The sequence below is a fragment of the Marmota monax genome, unplaced genomic scaffold, assembly GCF_021218885.2.
Source record: "Marmota monax isolate L192 unplaced genomic scaffold, Marmota_monax_Labrador192_F-V1.1 WCK01_AAM20220418_F8-fsc00024, whole genome shotgun sequence".
Taxonomy (NCBI): domain Eukaryota; kingdom Metazoa; phylum Chordata; class Mammalia; order Rodentia; family Sciuridae; genus Marmota; species Marmota monax.
Window position 1 is genome coordinate 25,547,124 of NW_026695224.1, and position 16,538 is coordinate 25,563,661.

Below are 16,538 nucleotides of genomic sequence, written 5' to 3' on the forward strand. Positions count from 1 at the left end.
CCTACCTCACTTTAAAAACACAGATACATGCCAGGCATGGTGGCACGTGCCTGTAATCCCAGCAGCAGGAGGCAGGAGGACTGTAAGTTTGAGGCCAGCTGCAGTAACTAAGCGAGGCCCTAAGCAACTTAGCAAGACTCTGTCTCAAAATCAAAAATAAAAAGGGCTGGGAATGCAGCCCAGAATAAAATGCCCCTGGGTTCAATTTCTACTACCGAAAACACACACAAACACACAGAGATACAAGAAAGAAAAAAAGAAACACCATCAAAAGGACATGCAAGAAGGCAAAATTATACACAAGACTCCCTGAAACATGCCTAACACAAATTTCATTGAGGGTTAAAGAGAAAGAGACAAGGAAAATGGACCAGAAGAAACTCAACTAAAAACGGGGAAGAAAATTAAAGGCTCTATCAAAGTACATTTCATTTAAAAGAAACAGCAGAACAGTTCCCTAAATACTGTGCACTTAAACTCAAAGAGGATAAAGACACCAACAGACTGAGAACAATGGCAGGCCATGGAATACTTTCTGAACTGATAAATATAATAGACTAATTTTCATTTTAGCTCAGAGGCAGACAGTTAAATTAAGTTCTGAGATTTTTATTCTGAAATGCCAGTTTCCAAATCTAAACAGGTAAGGTTCTTATGAAAAGGTTAGGATTCAAAATAGCTTTCCATGGGAACAGAATGAAAAGTTCCCTCATCCTATAACATTCCTGCTATTTCCAGAGGGTCTGTCAGTTCTCATCCAGGTACAAGGCACCTTATCCAATCTGACCTTTCTCACCTCCCTGCAAGGTGAGTATCATCATCCAAGTACACATGATGCAACCAAGGCTTAGAAAGTTGAGTGGCTTGCTCAAGAAAAAAGAGTTCAAACTAGGCCTCGACTCCAGATCTGCCCAATTCTAAAGCTCTTTCTCTGCAAGAAGCTGCCTTCCAACCAAGAACAATGACAGAAAAAATAAATAAATAAACTGAACTTCATCAAAATTAAAACTTTTGTGCATCAAAGGACATTATCAAGAGAGTGAAAAAACAGCCAGGCATGGTGGCACATGCCTGTAATTCCAGCAGCTTGGGAGGCTGAGACAGGAGGATCACAAATTCAAAACCAGCCTCAACAACGGTGAGGCACTAAGCAACTCAGTGAGACCCTGTCTCTAAATAAAATACAAAATAGGGCTAGGGATGTGGCTCAGTAGTTGAGTGCCCCTGAGTTCAATCCCCAGTACCACCCCCCCCACACACACAAAAAAAAGAGAAAGTGAAAAAAACAATATTTCTTTGACAAATATTTTGGAGAAACTATTTGCATCACATAGATGATAAAGGTCTAGCATCCTGAATATACAAAGAACTCTTACAACTCAACAGCAAAAGTACAAACAACCCGATTCAGAAATGGGCAAAGGAAAAAAAAATTGGGTATAGGGACTAAAGTTGTTACTCCATGGTACAGCACCTGCCTAGCATACCGAAGGCCCTAGGTTTAATCCCCAGTTGTGTTTAAAAAAAAAAAAAAAAAAATGGGGCTGGGGTGTTGCTCAGAGCCCTGGGTTCAATCTCTAACACAGCAAAAACAAACAAGAAACCCAAAACCCAACCAAACCAAAAAGGGCAAAGGACCAGAAAAGACACTTCTTCAAAAATAAAAGGTACATAAATGGCCAATAGGCACATGCAAAGATGCTTAACATCATCAGTCATTAGAGAAATGTAAATCAAAAAAACAAAATAAGGGACCACTTCATACCCACTAGGAATGACAACAATTTAAATTAAACAACAAATGTTGGTGAGAATATAGAAAAGCTGGAAACCCTATGCATTGCCAATGGGAATACAAAACAGATGAGCCACTGTGAGACACAGTTTGGTAGTTCCCTCAAAAAGTTATAATCAGGGCTGGGGTTGTGGCTCAGCAGTAGAGCACTCACCTAGCACGTGCAAGGCCCTGGGTTCGATCCTCAGCACCACATAAAAATAAATAAATAAAATAAAGGTATCATGTCCAACTACAACTAAAAAATAAACTTTTTAAAAAAAAGTTATAACCATATGACCCTGTAATTCTACTCCCGAGCACAGGTTCAGAACTGAAAACAAGTACATCCACACACATGTTCAGATGGGCACTATTCAGAAGAGCCAGCAAAGAACAATGGTGTAGAATCTGGAGAAAGATGCCAGAGCTGTTGGATCCCAGGATCTTTTAGGATCATAAATTTCTCAGAAAACCTATTAAGACTTACGTATGTTTTCCCTGGGAAAATTCACACATAAGGAAGCATGCAGATTCCACGAGGTCAATCAATCTAATGAATCTCAATCAAGAAGCCCCTCCTCTGAGGGGAAGGGTGTAGGGAGTCTCCTGCTCCCTCTGAGAGTGATGGGAGCAGAGCCCAGGCCCGCTCCCCAGGTACCCTCTTTAAACATCTTCCAGTCATCTGCCATCTGGCCACTGGATGTTACCCTGCTGCTAATGAAAATGCGTTCTCACCACACACAGAAATGAAGGCAACCACTTGCTTCCCTTTCAAAATCTAGATTCAGGCTCTAGAAATACAAGGCCTGACACCAATGAAACCATCAAACAAACATATAATATACATGTACACACATGTGTAATGCATACACATTGATATACATGTACACACATTTGTAATATATATGTATATTTATTTATTTTTAACTTGCCACTTGCCTCTTTCTTGCAGAGCCATTCAAATCTCTTTTCTGACTGAGCAATGAGAATTATACTTTCTTTTCTACACAGGACACAAACCTGCTAGCCCAAGATGACACATGTAAAAGATGACATTCTCAAAGTGAACTTACCGAAGCTGCAAAATAATGCGCGAAGCTGTCATGAGGATTCCACTGCACAGCTCCGATGTCCCATTTGCTCTGACGAGAGATTTTCCGGTGACCTTCAAAAGGAGCATCTAGATTGACGATGTACAGGAATCTGCGACTAGGAGAACAACATCAGCATTACAGCAATATAGCAACAGAGCCACACTAGCACTGAGACAGAAGAGCACACTTAGAATCACATAAGATCTGCAAACAGTGCTCCTAAAAACCCCAGATGCACATGACATTTATCTACTCTGAGAGGTATACAAGGGAAAAGAGCAACTCAAACTGGCAGTTAAGCAAAGGGAGCAGTATCTCGGTGAGTGTCTACCTCCAAAGGTGGCCTTCCCGACCATATCCACCCCTGAGAGTCTATCTGCTTGCCCTGACTTGAGCTCCAACCTGCCCTCTCCAAGCCCTCCCCAAGGCCCCAATTAGGGTCAATTACTGCTTCTCATTGTATCCTGGGACATGGGCAGCATTTACTTCTATAGCGGGACTACTAATGTGTCTGAAGTATGGATGGACCATGTCTTGAACATCTTGGTATGCTCCACATCAGTCAGCACAGTGCTCTACACTCAATAAGTGTGTGTTAAATTACACACTTCATTTATCACCTAGCTAAACCCTGCAGAAAAATCTCAAACTCCTCTGCAAGACTACTACATGGAAACTAAATTAAATCTATCAGGAAGGGAAATAAAAACCCAAGGAAAAAAAAATAACACAGTAAGTACCAATAATGTTAAAGATATCAATCAATATAAAGAATCTGAAAACAAGGATGCACTGTGTTCCTCTATTTTTCAAGTTAAAATAAAAAAAAATCTTGGTACATGAATCAACATCCCCGCAGTCATCCTCATTAGAGAGAGCTCTGTGCCCTTGGCTATCAGTAAGAACAGGTAAGCTCAAAAATAAAATGATCAGTAGCCCCTGTTCAGACAAATGGGTGGTAAAATTCTAGATGGCAAGAGAAATTCTAAAGAGCTTAAGGCAGAAGAAGGATAATGGGGAAGATACAATTTCACAAAACTTCCAGAATTTCTAAGAAAGTTAATGCAGAACAAAGATCTTGAAACTCTGGCCTCCCCCAAAGCAATCACCTACGACTGCAGTAGACAGGCTGGCTTCTTCCATTAGAAAGAAAAACAGTACAAGGACAAGAGCTCGGCACACAGGTGTATCACCAGGGAGTTCAGAGACACTAAGGAGCAAACGGAGAAAAGCAGACAGCGTGCACTTCAGATGAGCATGGCTGGTGAAACCTGGGTTTACCTTCACTCCCCTGAAGCCCCACTCAAGTAAGAGCTAAAAAGAAAGAAAGAAAAGAAACTCACAAAGGTACACAAAATGGAAAGCAGATGGACAGATGGTTAACTGATCTAGAGTAAAGAAAGCTAAATAAAGTTCAAGTGCTGGCGAGGGGAGGAGCCCGAGAAGCCATCTGGCTCACACTGCAGGACTCCTCAAGGTAAGGACAGGGGAGCACTGGGAGACAAAAAAAAAAGAACAAAATACAAGAATTGTTTGAAAGTACACTAAAGAGATAGGTTTATATGTGCCTCAAAAAGCCAGGTGAGCCACCTCTCCTTCACCCCAGGTGGAAGGTGGGTGCTGCTATTCCCTAGCCTGGGATTAGCAGCACAGCACAGCTGCTAAATTAAGGTGCTGTACTCAAAACTTGGCAATGTGAGTACGAGGCCTCCAGTCCCTTCCGTTACTGGTATGGGGCCCTCACAATGCCACCTTTTATCCTTTAGACAACACTTTTATAAAAAAAATATTTTTTTAGTTATAATTGGACACAATGCCTTTATTTTATTTATTTTTATATGGTGCTAAGGATCAAACCCAGTACCTCGTACATGCTAGACTAGTCACAACCCCAGCCCCTTTTTTGACAACACTTGTCAGGTAAAAATGACCAGTCCCCTCAAAACATAAGCAACAACAAACAACACCTTGGACATAGGGTTACCTGGGCACCCACTAACAAGAAGTCCCAGTTCCTGCCTGATCTCCCTAAAATGTGCCCACAGCCACCCACCTGGACAGCCACTCTGATCACTCTTCAGTGTGAACAGAGAGCCAATCAGCTTAGTCACTGGAGGAAACCTGAAAGAGACGAACAGTAGTGGGGAAAGGAACTCAATGAGAACAGGGGTAACATAGAGGAAAGAAAAAGCCTGGAATCAACATTCTCTGAGTTAAGAGAATATTGTAGAGTGTAGAGTACATTAAAATCATAGTTGAAGTTTTTAAGAATCTTGAAAATTTCTGAAAATTAAAATAGTTGAAATTTAAGAAAATCTGATAGAAGGAATGAATGTTAAAGTTAGAAACTCCCAGAATGCAAAGCAAAAGGACAAAAAGGTCAGAAGAGAATCCACAGAAAAGCTAATACTGACTAATAGGAACTTCAAAAGTAAGAATGAGAAAATGGAGGGGAGAAAATGATCAAAGACGTAATGCAGGAAAATTTCTTCAAATGGAAACAGAAAGACTTCCAGATCAGAAGGGTTTTCCAAGGTGCTAAAAAATATTCTGTATATCAGTCTGAATGGTATTACATGAGTGTGTATATTGGAAATTTATTTGAGCTGTTTATTTCAGATTAGTATACTCCATACTTATTTTTAAAATTTATACAGATTCTATGTATAAAATCTTACATACAATGTATAATTTTCAAATTCAGCATAAGAAAATGAAATGGAGCACTTCAAGTTCATGTTGAAAACCAATATGGATCCATACATATCTAGGATCACACTAGAACAGGGACACCTGTGTGAGTTCCAGTCACATAACTCCATCCTCTCCTAGAGAGCTAAGGATACCACTTTCCACATTAGTTGACACTGGAAAATCTAACATTTAGCTCAGTTACTCCAAGGCACTTGAGAGTGTTTTATGGGTCATTAATAGAGCAATATAATACCAAGCATGTTATGCCTCTATTGGCTTAGATAACCAATAGTGTAAAAAATGAGGGGAAAGGAGTCCTGAGTAGCCAGACGTAGACAAAGCAGTCATGATGAAAAGTTCACAAACTCCAGAGATAAAGATAGGATTTTTAAGCTTCCAAAAAGAAATATAAGTGACAAAGAGCCCAGAATCAGAATGGCACAGGACCTCTCACAATAATTGTGAGAAAAAAACCTCTCAAATACTGAATCAATCCAATGACTGTAATAGAGCTGTACTGGAAAAAGGGGGAAGGCTAGGTAGGTGTGCAAGAGTGTAGAAAAAGAACCAATCCTCATCTTCTGGTGTAAGGAGTCAATTTATAATGTTCAAGATGGATAAAGCCAGCTGGAGTCATTCATGTGCACTAACCGGGAAAACAGAGGCAACTGAAAGGCAGAGCTAGAGTCTGAGATGAGCTTCCAGCGGAACCAGGGGAAAAGTGAAGTGGAGACCACTGTTGTCTAACATAAGCTTTCTAGTGCTACACTACTATTAAAACATTTACAGGTATTTCCTTGATTTAAAAAAAAAAAAAAAACTGGTACAAAGAGTGAGTATAAAGCCAGGTGGCACACGCCTGTAATCCCAACAATTTGGGAGGCTGAGGCAGGAGGATCTCAAGTACAAAGCCAGCTGCAGCAAAAGCAAGGCACTAAGTAACTCAGTAAGACCCTGTCTCTAAAATAAAAAATATAAAACAGGGCTGGGGGTGTGGCTCAGTGGCTGAGTGCCCCCGAGTTCAATCTCAGCCCTGCAAAAAAAAAAAAAAGTGAGTATGAAATTAAAAATGTAATATACAAAAAAAACCACTAAATTACACTCTTTTAGGGGTGGGGGGTTCTGAAGATATAACCCAGAGGCACTTTACCATTGAACTAATATCCCCAGCCCTTTTGTTGTTGTTATTGTCTTTTATTTTGAGACAGGGTCTGACTAAGTTGCTTAGGGCATGGCTAAGTTGCTGAAGCTGGTCTTGAACTTGTGGTCCTTCTGCCTCAGCCCCCTGAGCCACTGGGATTATAGATATGAGCCATATGCTCAGCTAAACTATACTCTTTAAATAAGTGAATTATATGTAATTCATATTACATGTATATATTAATTATATCTTAACAAAGCTGTTTTTCAAAAACTGACCAGGAAACTAGAACTAAAAGAGAGAAATACCAATATTTCCTTATCCATGTGCCTAGATCATAAAAGAAAACAATGTCAATAATGTCTTTAGTCAGAATGTAGGAGGAAAATTTTCCATGATATATCCTTTTGAACTATTTAAATGTTTGCTATGTGCATGTGCTTTTTTAAAAAGGTAAATTAAAACAATTTCAAAATAAAACAATGAAGGTAAAAGAAAATATTTTCACTGATTTGTAAATAGGTTCATAAACAACTAAGTTAATTTAAAAAACAACTGAATTTGAGAGGTCCCTGCCCATTAAATTTTATTCTGGTACAATACCAGGGTTATTACGAAGGCAGAGATGAAACTTAATTGCCAGAATCTTCTTTTTTGAGCTTGAAAACACTACAGAAGCCTGTGTGATAGCACATGCCTACAATGCCAGCAATATAGGAGGCTAAAACTGGAGGATCGGAAGTTCATAGTTAGCCTCTGAAACTTAGCAAGACTCTATACCAAAATTAAAAAATAAAAAATAAAAAGAACTGGGGATGTAGCTCAGTGATAAATTGTCCCAGGCTTAATCCCCAGAACTGCAAAAACAACATCAATAAGAACAACAAAATCTAATAACATTACAGAATACTATGTAGTTTAATTTCTTCTTGATGGAATTGAATTCCTTCATTAGAAAACCAAAATGCAGTTAGGTCAACTGAATAAAAGTGCAGGGGTTGGGGTTGCTGGGAGTGGTGGCACACACCTATAATCCCAGCAACTCAGGAGGCTGAAGCAGGAAGATTACCAAGTTCAAAGCCAGCCTCAGCAACTCAGCAAGACTCTAAAATAAAAAAAGTTAAAAAGGGCTGGGGGGCTGGGGCTGTAGCTCAGTGGCAGAACACTTGCCTAGCCTGTGTGAGGCACTGAGTTCAATCCTTAGTACCACATAAAAATAAACAAATAAAGCAAAGGCATTCTGTCCATCTACAACTACAAAAAAAAAGGCATGGAGGGGGCTGGAGATGTGGCTTAAGGGTTGAGTGTCCCTGGGTTTAATTCCTGGTATCAAAAAAAAAAAAAAAAGTCCACAGGCTTGTGATTAGTGGCACTGCCAAAATAGAACCCAGATTCCCTCAATCCTAGTCACTACCTATCTGACCACACCAGATAGCTTTCTTGAAAAGTCTATGCAATAAACACAAAATTGCAATTTCAAGACCACTACCAGTCACTAAAATTTTGATGGAATTCTGCTGCTTACCTGTTAGGTCAGAAACAAAAATAAACGGTGAGTAAACTCTATAAGTGTCCTGTTTTCACTAGGTTGGAAGAACTAAACCCTGTGATTATAATCCTTAAATACCAGGATATTTTCCAATTTCCCAGAAACCTAACTTGCAATTTGTTCCCCAGAAATTGTGGTAGACACACTCCCAAAGCTCACTTACCCAGAAAGCACTGCATGCTGCCCAAGACAGTCCACAGACATTGCAGTTGCCTGTGAGAGAGAACAGAAATTAAGTCCCGCCAGCAGACCCCGCTCAGGTGGAGAAGGCTGGTGTTCCTTTTGAATGTGGATCTTCCTCTTCCCATCTCCCAGGCAGTCCCCAGCTAGCAAGTATCATTAGTTCTCTACAGTGGATACTTTGACTCTCTTCTAGTTCCCACCAAAGTTTCATGTTGACAACATGGCAGTTTCTATCAGTTACTAGCCCTCAGGGAGTCTGAGCAGCATGATAGTCAACAGCTACAATGCACCAAGACCCTTTCCCAAGGGGAACCTATCCTGGGACACTGGCCCCTCTGCATACACAACGCACCCAGGCCTTTCCCAAGGCCTCAAGCCACAGGGCGGCTGGTATTATTCAAATAACACCCGGCTGAATCTGCGATCATATTCTTGTTACTAAGATGCCTAGTTCATATTCAAGATGAAATTTCGAGTGCATTTTTCTGGTTTCCATTAACTAGGTCTCCAAATTCCTTCTGAGCACCAACACTGCAGGATCCAAAGCCTAATTCCCAAAAGATGGTGCTGAGTCCAGTGAATCTGCATCTAAGCTGAAACAGGAGGCTGATTTGAATCCTGGCAGTTACGGTCCTAAATTCTCTTATTGGAACAAGTTCAACTGCTGCTGCATTTGCATGTCATTAACGCGAATTATTTGTGCCGTTGTTTGGTTATTAAACGTACTAAGTCTTGATATTTCTGAGAGAATATCAAGAGAATCCATTTTGTACATGCTGTCACAAACACAAATGGCAACAGAAATTCTCTCCCTTCCCCTCACTGGCCTTACTACTGGGTTTCACACACTTGTCCACCCTTGAGAAATGTCAAAGGTAACACTGGGGACAAAAACCAGAGTGCTCTACTGGAGGCTCAAAAGTTTGACCTTCATATTATACTAGAGTCATGAGCAGAGAAAGGCCCAGCTGGAAAGGCAGGCCATGAAACAAGGTGCCACTTCCAGAACTCTTCTGTGCAGCTTCTAGATGAATGTTTTGAAAAAAAGACAGGATGGTTAATCCCGCGAGGGCAGTGTGATCTTTTTTTTTTTTTTTTTTTTTGAAAAATGTAAAACTTTTAATAGCAAGATGAGTATATTCAAATGGAAAAAGCAGATTCACTGATACCTAATAAAATTATGAAATATCCTTCCCCATACATTCAGCAGCTGCACTTTTTCTTCTCTATTTTACCTTGCCACCTTTCCCCTGTACATTTCTGTTACTTTCCCCATCTGTTCCTTGGACAGATTCCTTCCTCCCCCCTCAGTAATACAGAATCTTCACCCTAGGGAAACTACAATGACTATCATTAAATTTTTAAAATATGCCCTTTAACCTTCCTAACATCTGGGTAAGACCACTCCTTTCCTCTCATCCCCAGTTAGCTCCCACTCTTCTGGACAGACATGATGTTGTATTCGTCAATTTTCTAGATCTATGTTGGGGTGAGGAGAGTGTAAGTTGCAGCCACCTATGTTGTTTTCTCCAATAATTCTTTCAAAGTGGGTACACAAGAAATAAACTTCCTAAATTCTTCCATATCAAAAAATATCTTTGTTTTACCCTGGAAATCAAATGCCAATTTGGCTGGATACAGGATTCTGGGCGAAAGCCTTTCTGTAGGTGTTTTCTTTTTTCTTTCTAGAAGCCTTTAGGATTTTCTCTATCACTACAATTCAAAAACTTTACCAAGATGTATCTCAGAGTGAGTCTGTTTTTGTCAATCATGCTGGGGATCTGGTGAGCACTCACTATCCCAAGACTAGAATCCCGAAGCTCTGGAAAATTTTCTTCAATTATTTCCTGCAGAATGTCCTCTGCTTCATTCTTTCACTCTCTTTTTCTGAGATTCCTATCAAATGGATGTTGGCACTTTTGAATCTATCCTCCCTCTCCCTTAGCATTAATTTATTATCTGATTGGCCACAATGTGTATGATATCCCTAGAGAATTGTGCCATTTCATCATCTAGATTGCAAAGTCTTTCTTCAAGGATGTCTATTCTACTCCTCAGATCATCTATTGAATTCTTAGTTTCCAAGATATCTGGAAGGCATTTTTTAATTTTTCCAATCTCTTCTCCCATCTCTCTGAGGACACCGATCACAGTTGTTCTATAGTTTGTTTCCGTTTCCTGGATTAGGTCTGCCCCTTTGGATGTTTGTGTTTGAAAAATCTTCTGCATAAAAAACCCTCCTACTTCCTCTTCCTCCTCATTCTCAGAATTCCATACCTTACTGAACACCATAATCTCTTCATCAGCTCCCATCTCTCCCAACACACTTGTTGCAGGAACAAGGCGACAGGTTGAGTCCCGTTTCTCACATTACATTGAGTCATCTTTGCCCTCCTCCTCCTCCTCCCACCACTCCTCCTCCTCCCACCACTCCTCCTCCTCCCACCACTCCTCCTCCTCCTCCTCCCACCACTCCTCCTCCTCCTCCCCCACCACTCCTCCTCCTCCTCCTCCCACCACTCCTCCTCCTCCTCCTCCCACCACTCCTCCTCCTCCTCCTCCCACCACTCCTCCTCCTCCTCCTCCCACCACTCCTCCTCCTCCCCAGAGGTCTCCTCTTCTTCCATCTCCTCTTGTCCCTCCTCTTCCACATCACAGGCCCCTTCTTCCTCTTCTGCCCTCACATAAAAGATGTCTTCCTTGTGGGTCTCTGAGTCTTCTCCTGTCACCTCAAAGGTAGGGATTCCTCTATCCTTCCACTCCGAAAACTCTTCCTCCCGAGTCTCTAAGTTCTTCACTTCTGGCGTAATGACTTTTGCCTCTTTGGTGATTAAGAAATGCAAGCCATCACTTGCTGTTCCTCCAGCTTCATGTTTTGAATTTACTAAAGTGTTACCCCCTTTTAAGGGGATCCCACATCCTCCTTCCAGATTTGGTTCTTCCTTCTGTCAGAGTACAGGGTTCAGTAATTCTCCTATGACAGGTTTTTGGCTGGTAAATTGTCGTAAACTTTGCAGGTCTAAAAATGTCTTCATCTCATCATCACATTTAAATGCTAAATGGACCTCACACTGAAACTCAGGTTCAAAGCCATTTTCTCTCAAAATGTTGAAGATGTCGCCCCACCACTTACTGACTTCCAAGGTGGCTGATGCCAGAGGGTCTGCAGCCAGGGTGAGCACGGCTCCTTCATCCATCAGAGTTTCTTCTTCTCTTGATGCTTTGACGGTCTTCTCTTTGTTACTGAGGATCTGGAGGTTTTCTTCTTCCATTGTTTTTACTGCTCCACCCTCCCTATGCTTTGGCTTCTCTTTGTCGGGCAGTTGTATGTGGTGACTGTCATTTCTACATGTGTCATCGTTCATATCTGAGGCTTCTGCCATCCCTCCAATGGCTTGGTAACTTTGGGGTTCATTCTGGGATAATTCCTTCCCTTGATTGCTAGTGGACATCTTGGCTTTGTCCCATTTACAAATCGGCTTGTCTATTTCCTTGTTTCTAAAAGATAAGTTTTCAGTACACTCAGCAAATTTAGAATTTTTTTCTTCTTGTTCTCTCAACTGTGTTTTTGGTGAAGCTAAATCTTTCGCTTCCTGTCACTCTTCCCTGCTACCACAGTGCTTTGTATCTTTTGTTTCAGATATCTCACTTTTTACTAGCATTTCCTTTAGGTCATTTTTCAGGGTTTCCCTCATCTTGAAAAACATCACGTCCTGCATTTGCAACAAGACCTTAAATTTCTCCACAATAGTTGTTGATATATAATCTTTGTAGTTGAAATCTAACATCCAAGGTATCTCCTCATTAGTTCCTATTATCTGCTTTCTTTTGACACAGGTGGATTGTTCCTGTTCCTTGGCAAATCTAGACATTTTTGACTGTACAGTTGACAGGGTGTCTATATTGTCCAGATCGTATTGTTTTCACTTTTGAAGAGTAATTTTTGTTCTTGCACACCGGCTAGGCTCCAGAAATCTAAAATCCTTAAAAACACTCTCATCCTCTTGCGTGCCTCTGCCAGGAACAGACCAGTTTCACAGAGCACAATGTGGTCTACAAGATGTGTGCAGCAGTCTCTACCTGGGAGGAGATCACTACCTCAGCGCTGTGCAGTGAACAAAGGTCCAGTGTGATCTTTCCAGAGGCAATATGATAGGCAGAATCCTAACATGGCCCCCAGGATGCTGGGCCCTTGGTGTACACACATCTCTTCTCTGCTCTTCAGTGCTAATAAAACACAATCTAGGTACTACTGCGAAGGGATTGTGGAAGCATAAATTAAGGTCACAAATCAGCTGACCTCAAAATAGACCTGTAACAACCCAAACGTTCAAGATGGATGAATGTGGGTAAAAATAAAGTGTGGTATAATATACAATGGAATATTATTCAGTCTTAAAAAGGAAGGAAAGTCTGATGCATACTACACAATGGATGAATCTTAAAACATGCAAAGTGAAACAGGCAAAACCAAAAAAGACAAACATGTTGGGCATTATGGCACATGCCTATAACAACAGCTATTCAGAAGGCTGAGGCAGGACAGTTTTAAATGTTATTCAAGGCCAGCACTTGCAACTCAGCAAGACTCCATTTCAAAATAAATTTTAAAAAGGGCTGAGGATGCAGCTCAGTGGTAGAGGTCTTGCCTAGCATGCATAAGGCCCTGGGTTCAATTCCCAGCACTGCAAAAAAAAATTTTAAAGACAAATATTGTATGAATCCAACTAAAACAGACAAATTCATAGAAACAGAAAACAGACTGGCAGTCACCAGGGGCAAGATGAGGAAACCCAGAATAGGGAGCTATTGTTTAATAAGTACAGACTTTCTATTTGGGCTAATGCAAAGCTCTGAGAAGGAAGGGAAGACTGAGAGACCTAATCTCATCAGGTCTGGAAGTCAGAAATGGGACGGGAAGGGGCCGCTCACTGCTGGCTGCAGAAGTGGGAGTGGTCACACAGCAAGGCCTGAAAGGCCTCTAGGAGCTGACAGCAACCAGCCTCTACATAACAACCAGAGGAAAACAGAAGTCTCAATCCTACCACCCCTCAAATCAGGATTTTCCAGCAAACTGAAGGACCCTGGAAGTGGATTCTTCCTAAGTGTAGCCTCCAGGTGAGAACACAGCTGGTTGATGCCTTGATTTGGTCTGAGAGACATTGAACAAAGAGAGTGAGTCATGCAGTGCCTGGACTTCTGACCTACAGAACTATGAGCTAGTAAGTAGTGTAGTTTGAAGGTGCTAAACTTGTGATATGCAGCGACAGAACACTAACAACGCATGATCTGACAATCATTCAAAAAATTTATGTCCTTTAACCCAGTAGATTCACCTCCAAAATCTATCAGAAATACAGCATTTTATGCACAAAGCAGCTTATTTCATGTTATCTACAAGTACATCACATATATCTTATACGATGGAATATTCCAGAAGCATTTTTAATGCTTTAATGACACACACAAAAAAATGCATCAGCCAAAACTGCAGAGTATCATAACTCACCATATTAGGGGAAATTATTTTAAAAAAGAAAAAACCACCACCACCCCAGAACCACCTAACTGATTTTCCCCATTCCTACCCTAGGGAAAAAACGAGTTACCACTGTATTTGTTGGAGCACATTAAGAGGGTTATGCTAGGCTGTCTCAAAGGGGAATGGACAGAGGTAAGTGTTTGAGCAGAGGAAATGGAAACCTGACCAGAGAAAAAGTGCTTTGTGGGGACAGAGTCTACCCCCCCACTCCCCATCGCTCCCAGGTTCTCACCACCACCACTACCACCCACTCCCTCTATGCCCCCACCTCCACCCCCATCCTCACCACACTCAGAGCACCAGATGCGGAAGGGCTGAGAAATGCTTCTTTGATCCCACTGCATGAAAGGGAACCTGGCTGGGTCTAGTAGTGTACACCTATAATCCCAGTGACTTGGGAGACTGAGGAAGGAGGATCGTAAGTTTGAGGCCAGCCTCAGCAATTTAGCAAGACTCTAAGCAACTTAGTGAGACCCTGTCTCAAAATTTAAAAATTAAATTAAAAAAATTAAAAAATAAAAAGGGGCTGGGAGTGTTGCTCAGTGGTTAAGCATGCCCCTGGTACCAAAGAAAGAAAGAGATCCTGTGCAGTAACTTTCCTACCAGCCTATAGAAGACTAGTTTGCTGCAGTTTACATTAGGTTATAGAAATAAATAAAAGTAGCATTTTATACCTGACTACAGACCAAAATTTAAATTGCCTACTTGTAAATATATTCTTAAGAAAAACACGAAAAGTATATCAAAGTGTTTAAAAGGTACTTGTTCCCAGAAACATTAATTAATTTAATTATTCCACACTGTATCCATAAATCATAATATCATTTTATACCCCATTAATATACAGAATTATCAATTGTCAATTTATAATACAATTTTTTTTTAATTTTTAAAGGTAGTTGTTACTACAGGTTTTTAATTTTTTTTTATTTTATTTTTCTACACTAGTCTATATTTTTATATTATTTACATATACATATTATTTTGTAATCTAAAAATATTTTTCAAAGGCATTCTAGGTCTCTTCTCTCTCTACTCCCATTGGCCACTGCCTAGGGCTTGGTCTACAGCTACAATTTCTAATGCTAAACCTTCTAAACACAGAGTTCTAATTATATCAATTCATTGCCCCCCAAAATAAACAAACAACAACAACAAAAAAAAACTCTGTTGGCTTTTTACTTTGACTGAAATCAAATGGAAGCTCCTCATCTCACACCCTCCCAGACACTTTGAGAACCATTCAGTTCTCCCCCTCCATTCTTTACCTGATCAATTCCTTATCTTTTGATATTTAGTTCAGACTCTTCTAAGGTTTTCATGGACCATCTCTGCTGACACCCAACATGAGTTAGCAGTTTCTTCTGTGCTTCCACAATATCCAGGACTTTTCTTTACATAGCACTTACGATCTACAATATTGTCTATTTCCTGATACGTCTCCTCCATTAGGTTGCAATTTCCTTGAGTGTGAATTTATTAGTTCAATGCTTAGCACATGGTGTGCAGCAGTGTCTGCTAGTACAAGGCAATGAAGTTTATGGGACACAAAAACCTGAACGTGAATATTCATAGAAGCATTACTCCTGATACCCCAAAAGTAGAAATAACGTAAATGTCCAAGAATTGACAATAGGGCATATGAAGTGTGGTATATCCAAACAATGGATCTGACTTATGAAAAGGAAGAACGTTCTGATCCATACTACAACATAGATAGACCTTGGAAACAACTAAGTAAAAGAAGTCCATCACAATGATATGTATTATATGAGTCCATTAAAATGAAACTCAGGAAAATCTACAAAGACATAAAGTAGATTAATGGTTGTTGCCTAGGGCTGGGGTGCCAGCGGACTAAAAAGTAATGGCTAAAAGGTACAGGGTTTCACATTGGGGTGATGAATATGTTCTAAAAATGACTGTGATGATGGTTGCAAACTCAGTAAATAAACTAAAACCCATAGAATTGTACATTTGAAACAGATAAACTGTATGTGAATGATAGCTCAAAACAGCTGTTACCAAAAAAACTCACACTTTAACATTTTCATCTTTTAAAAAAAATAACAGATACTTACTTTATTTTTTTAATTTTTAAAAAATTATTTATTTTTTTAATGTTGTGCTGATTATCAAACCCAATGCCTCACATGTGCTAGGCAAGTGCACTACCACTGAGCTACACCCCAGCCCACAGATACTTACTTTATAATAGTCAAGTGACATGAACTTAGAGATAGATTGCATTACAAAATCCATTTTTGCACTTACAGCTAAATTTTGGCACAAACACAAATGGTTCTGTTGGAAAGTCGATCTCTCTGGGAAGAATTCATCACACAGTTTCCTAGGAGTATCTTTCTACCCTGATCCAATGCAAAAGAACGCCTCACCATAGAGAACTTGTTATCTCTAGAATAAAATCTAGGGTTTGTTTATTTGAAGGGACTAGGAAACAAATCAACTCTTCCTCTTTTAAACCCAACTGAGGGGCTGGGGTTGTGGCTAAGGGATAGAGCACACGACTAGCATGTGGGAGGCCCTGGGTTCGATCC

General features: G+C 40.4%; 1 protein-coding gene across 10 annotated transcripts in view; it reads right to left on the reverse strand.

Moving 5' to 3' along the window:
• Wdr59 (WD repeat domain 59) overlaps positions 1–16,538 on the reverse strand; it is a 148,078-nt gene that overhangs the window by 54,809 nt on the left and 76,731 nt on the right. For 7 of the 10 annotated variants that reach the window (XM_058575922.1, XM_058575925.1, XM_046434663.2 and 4 more), the window contains exons 2-3: positions 8,419–8,468; positions 2,851–2,986 (exon numbers count right to left, since the gene is read on the reverse strand). In XM_058575922.1, coding sequence (XP_058431905.1) covers positions 2,851–2,957 — 107 coding nt within the window. In that variant the 5' untranslated portion in view covers positions 2,958–2,986; positions 8,419–8,468. Of the gene's footprint in view, positions 1–2,850; positions 2,987–4,924; positions 4,942–8,418; positions 8,469–16,538 lie in introns of those variants that run through there. The other 3 variants (XM_058575926.1, XM_058575923.1, XM_058575924.1) reach the window with 2 other exon arrangements.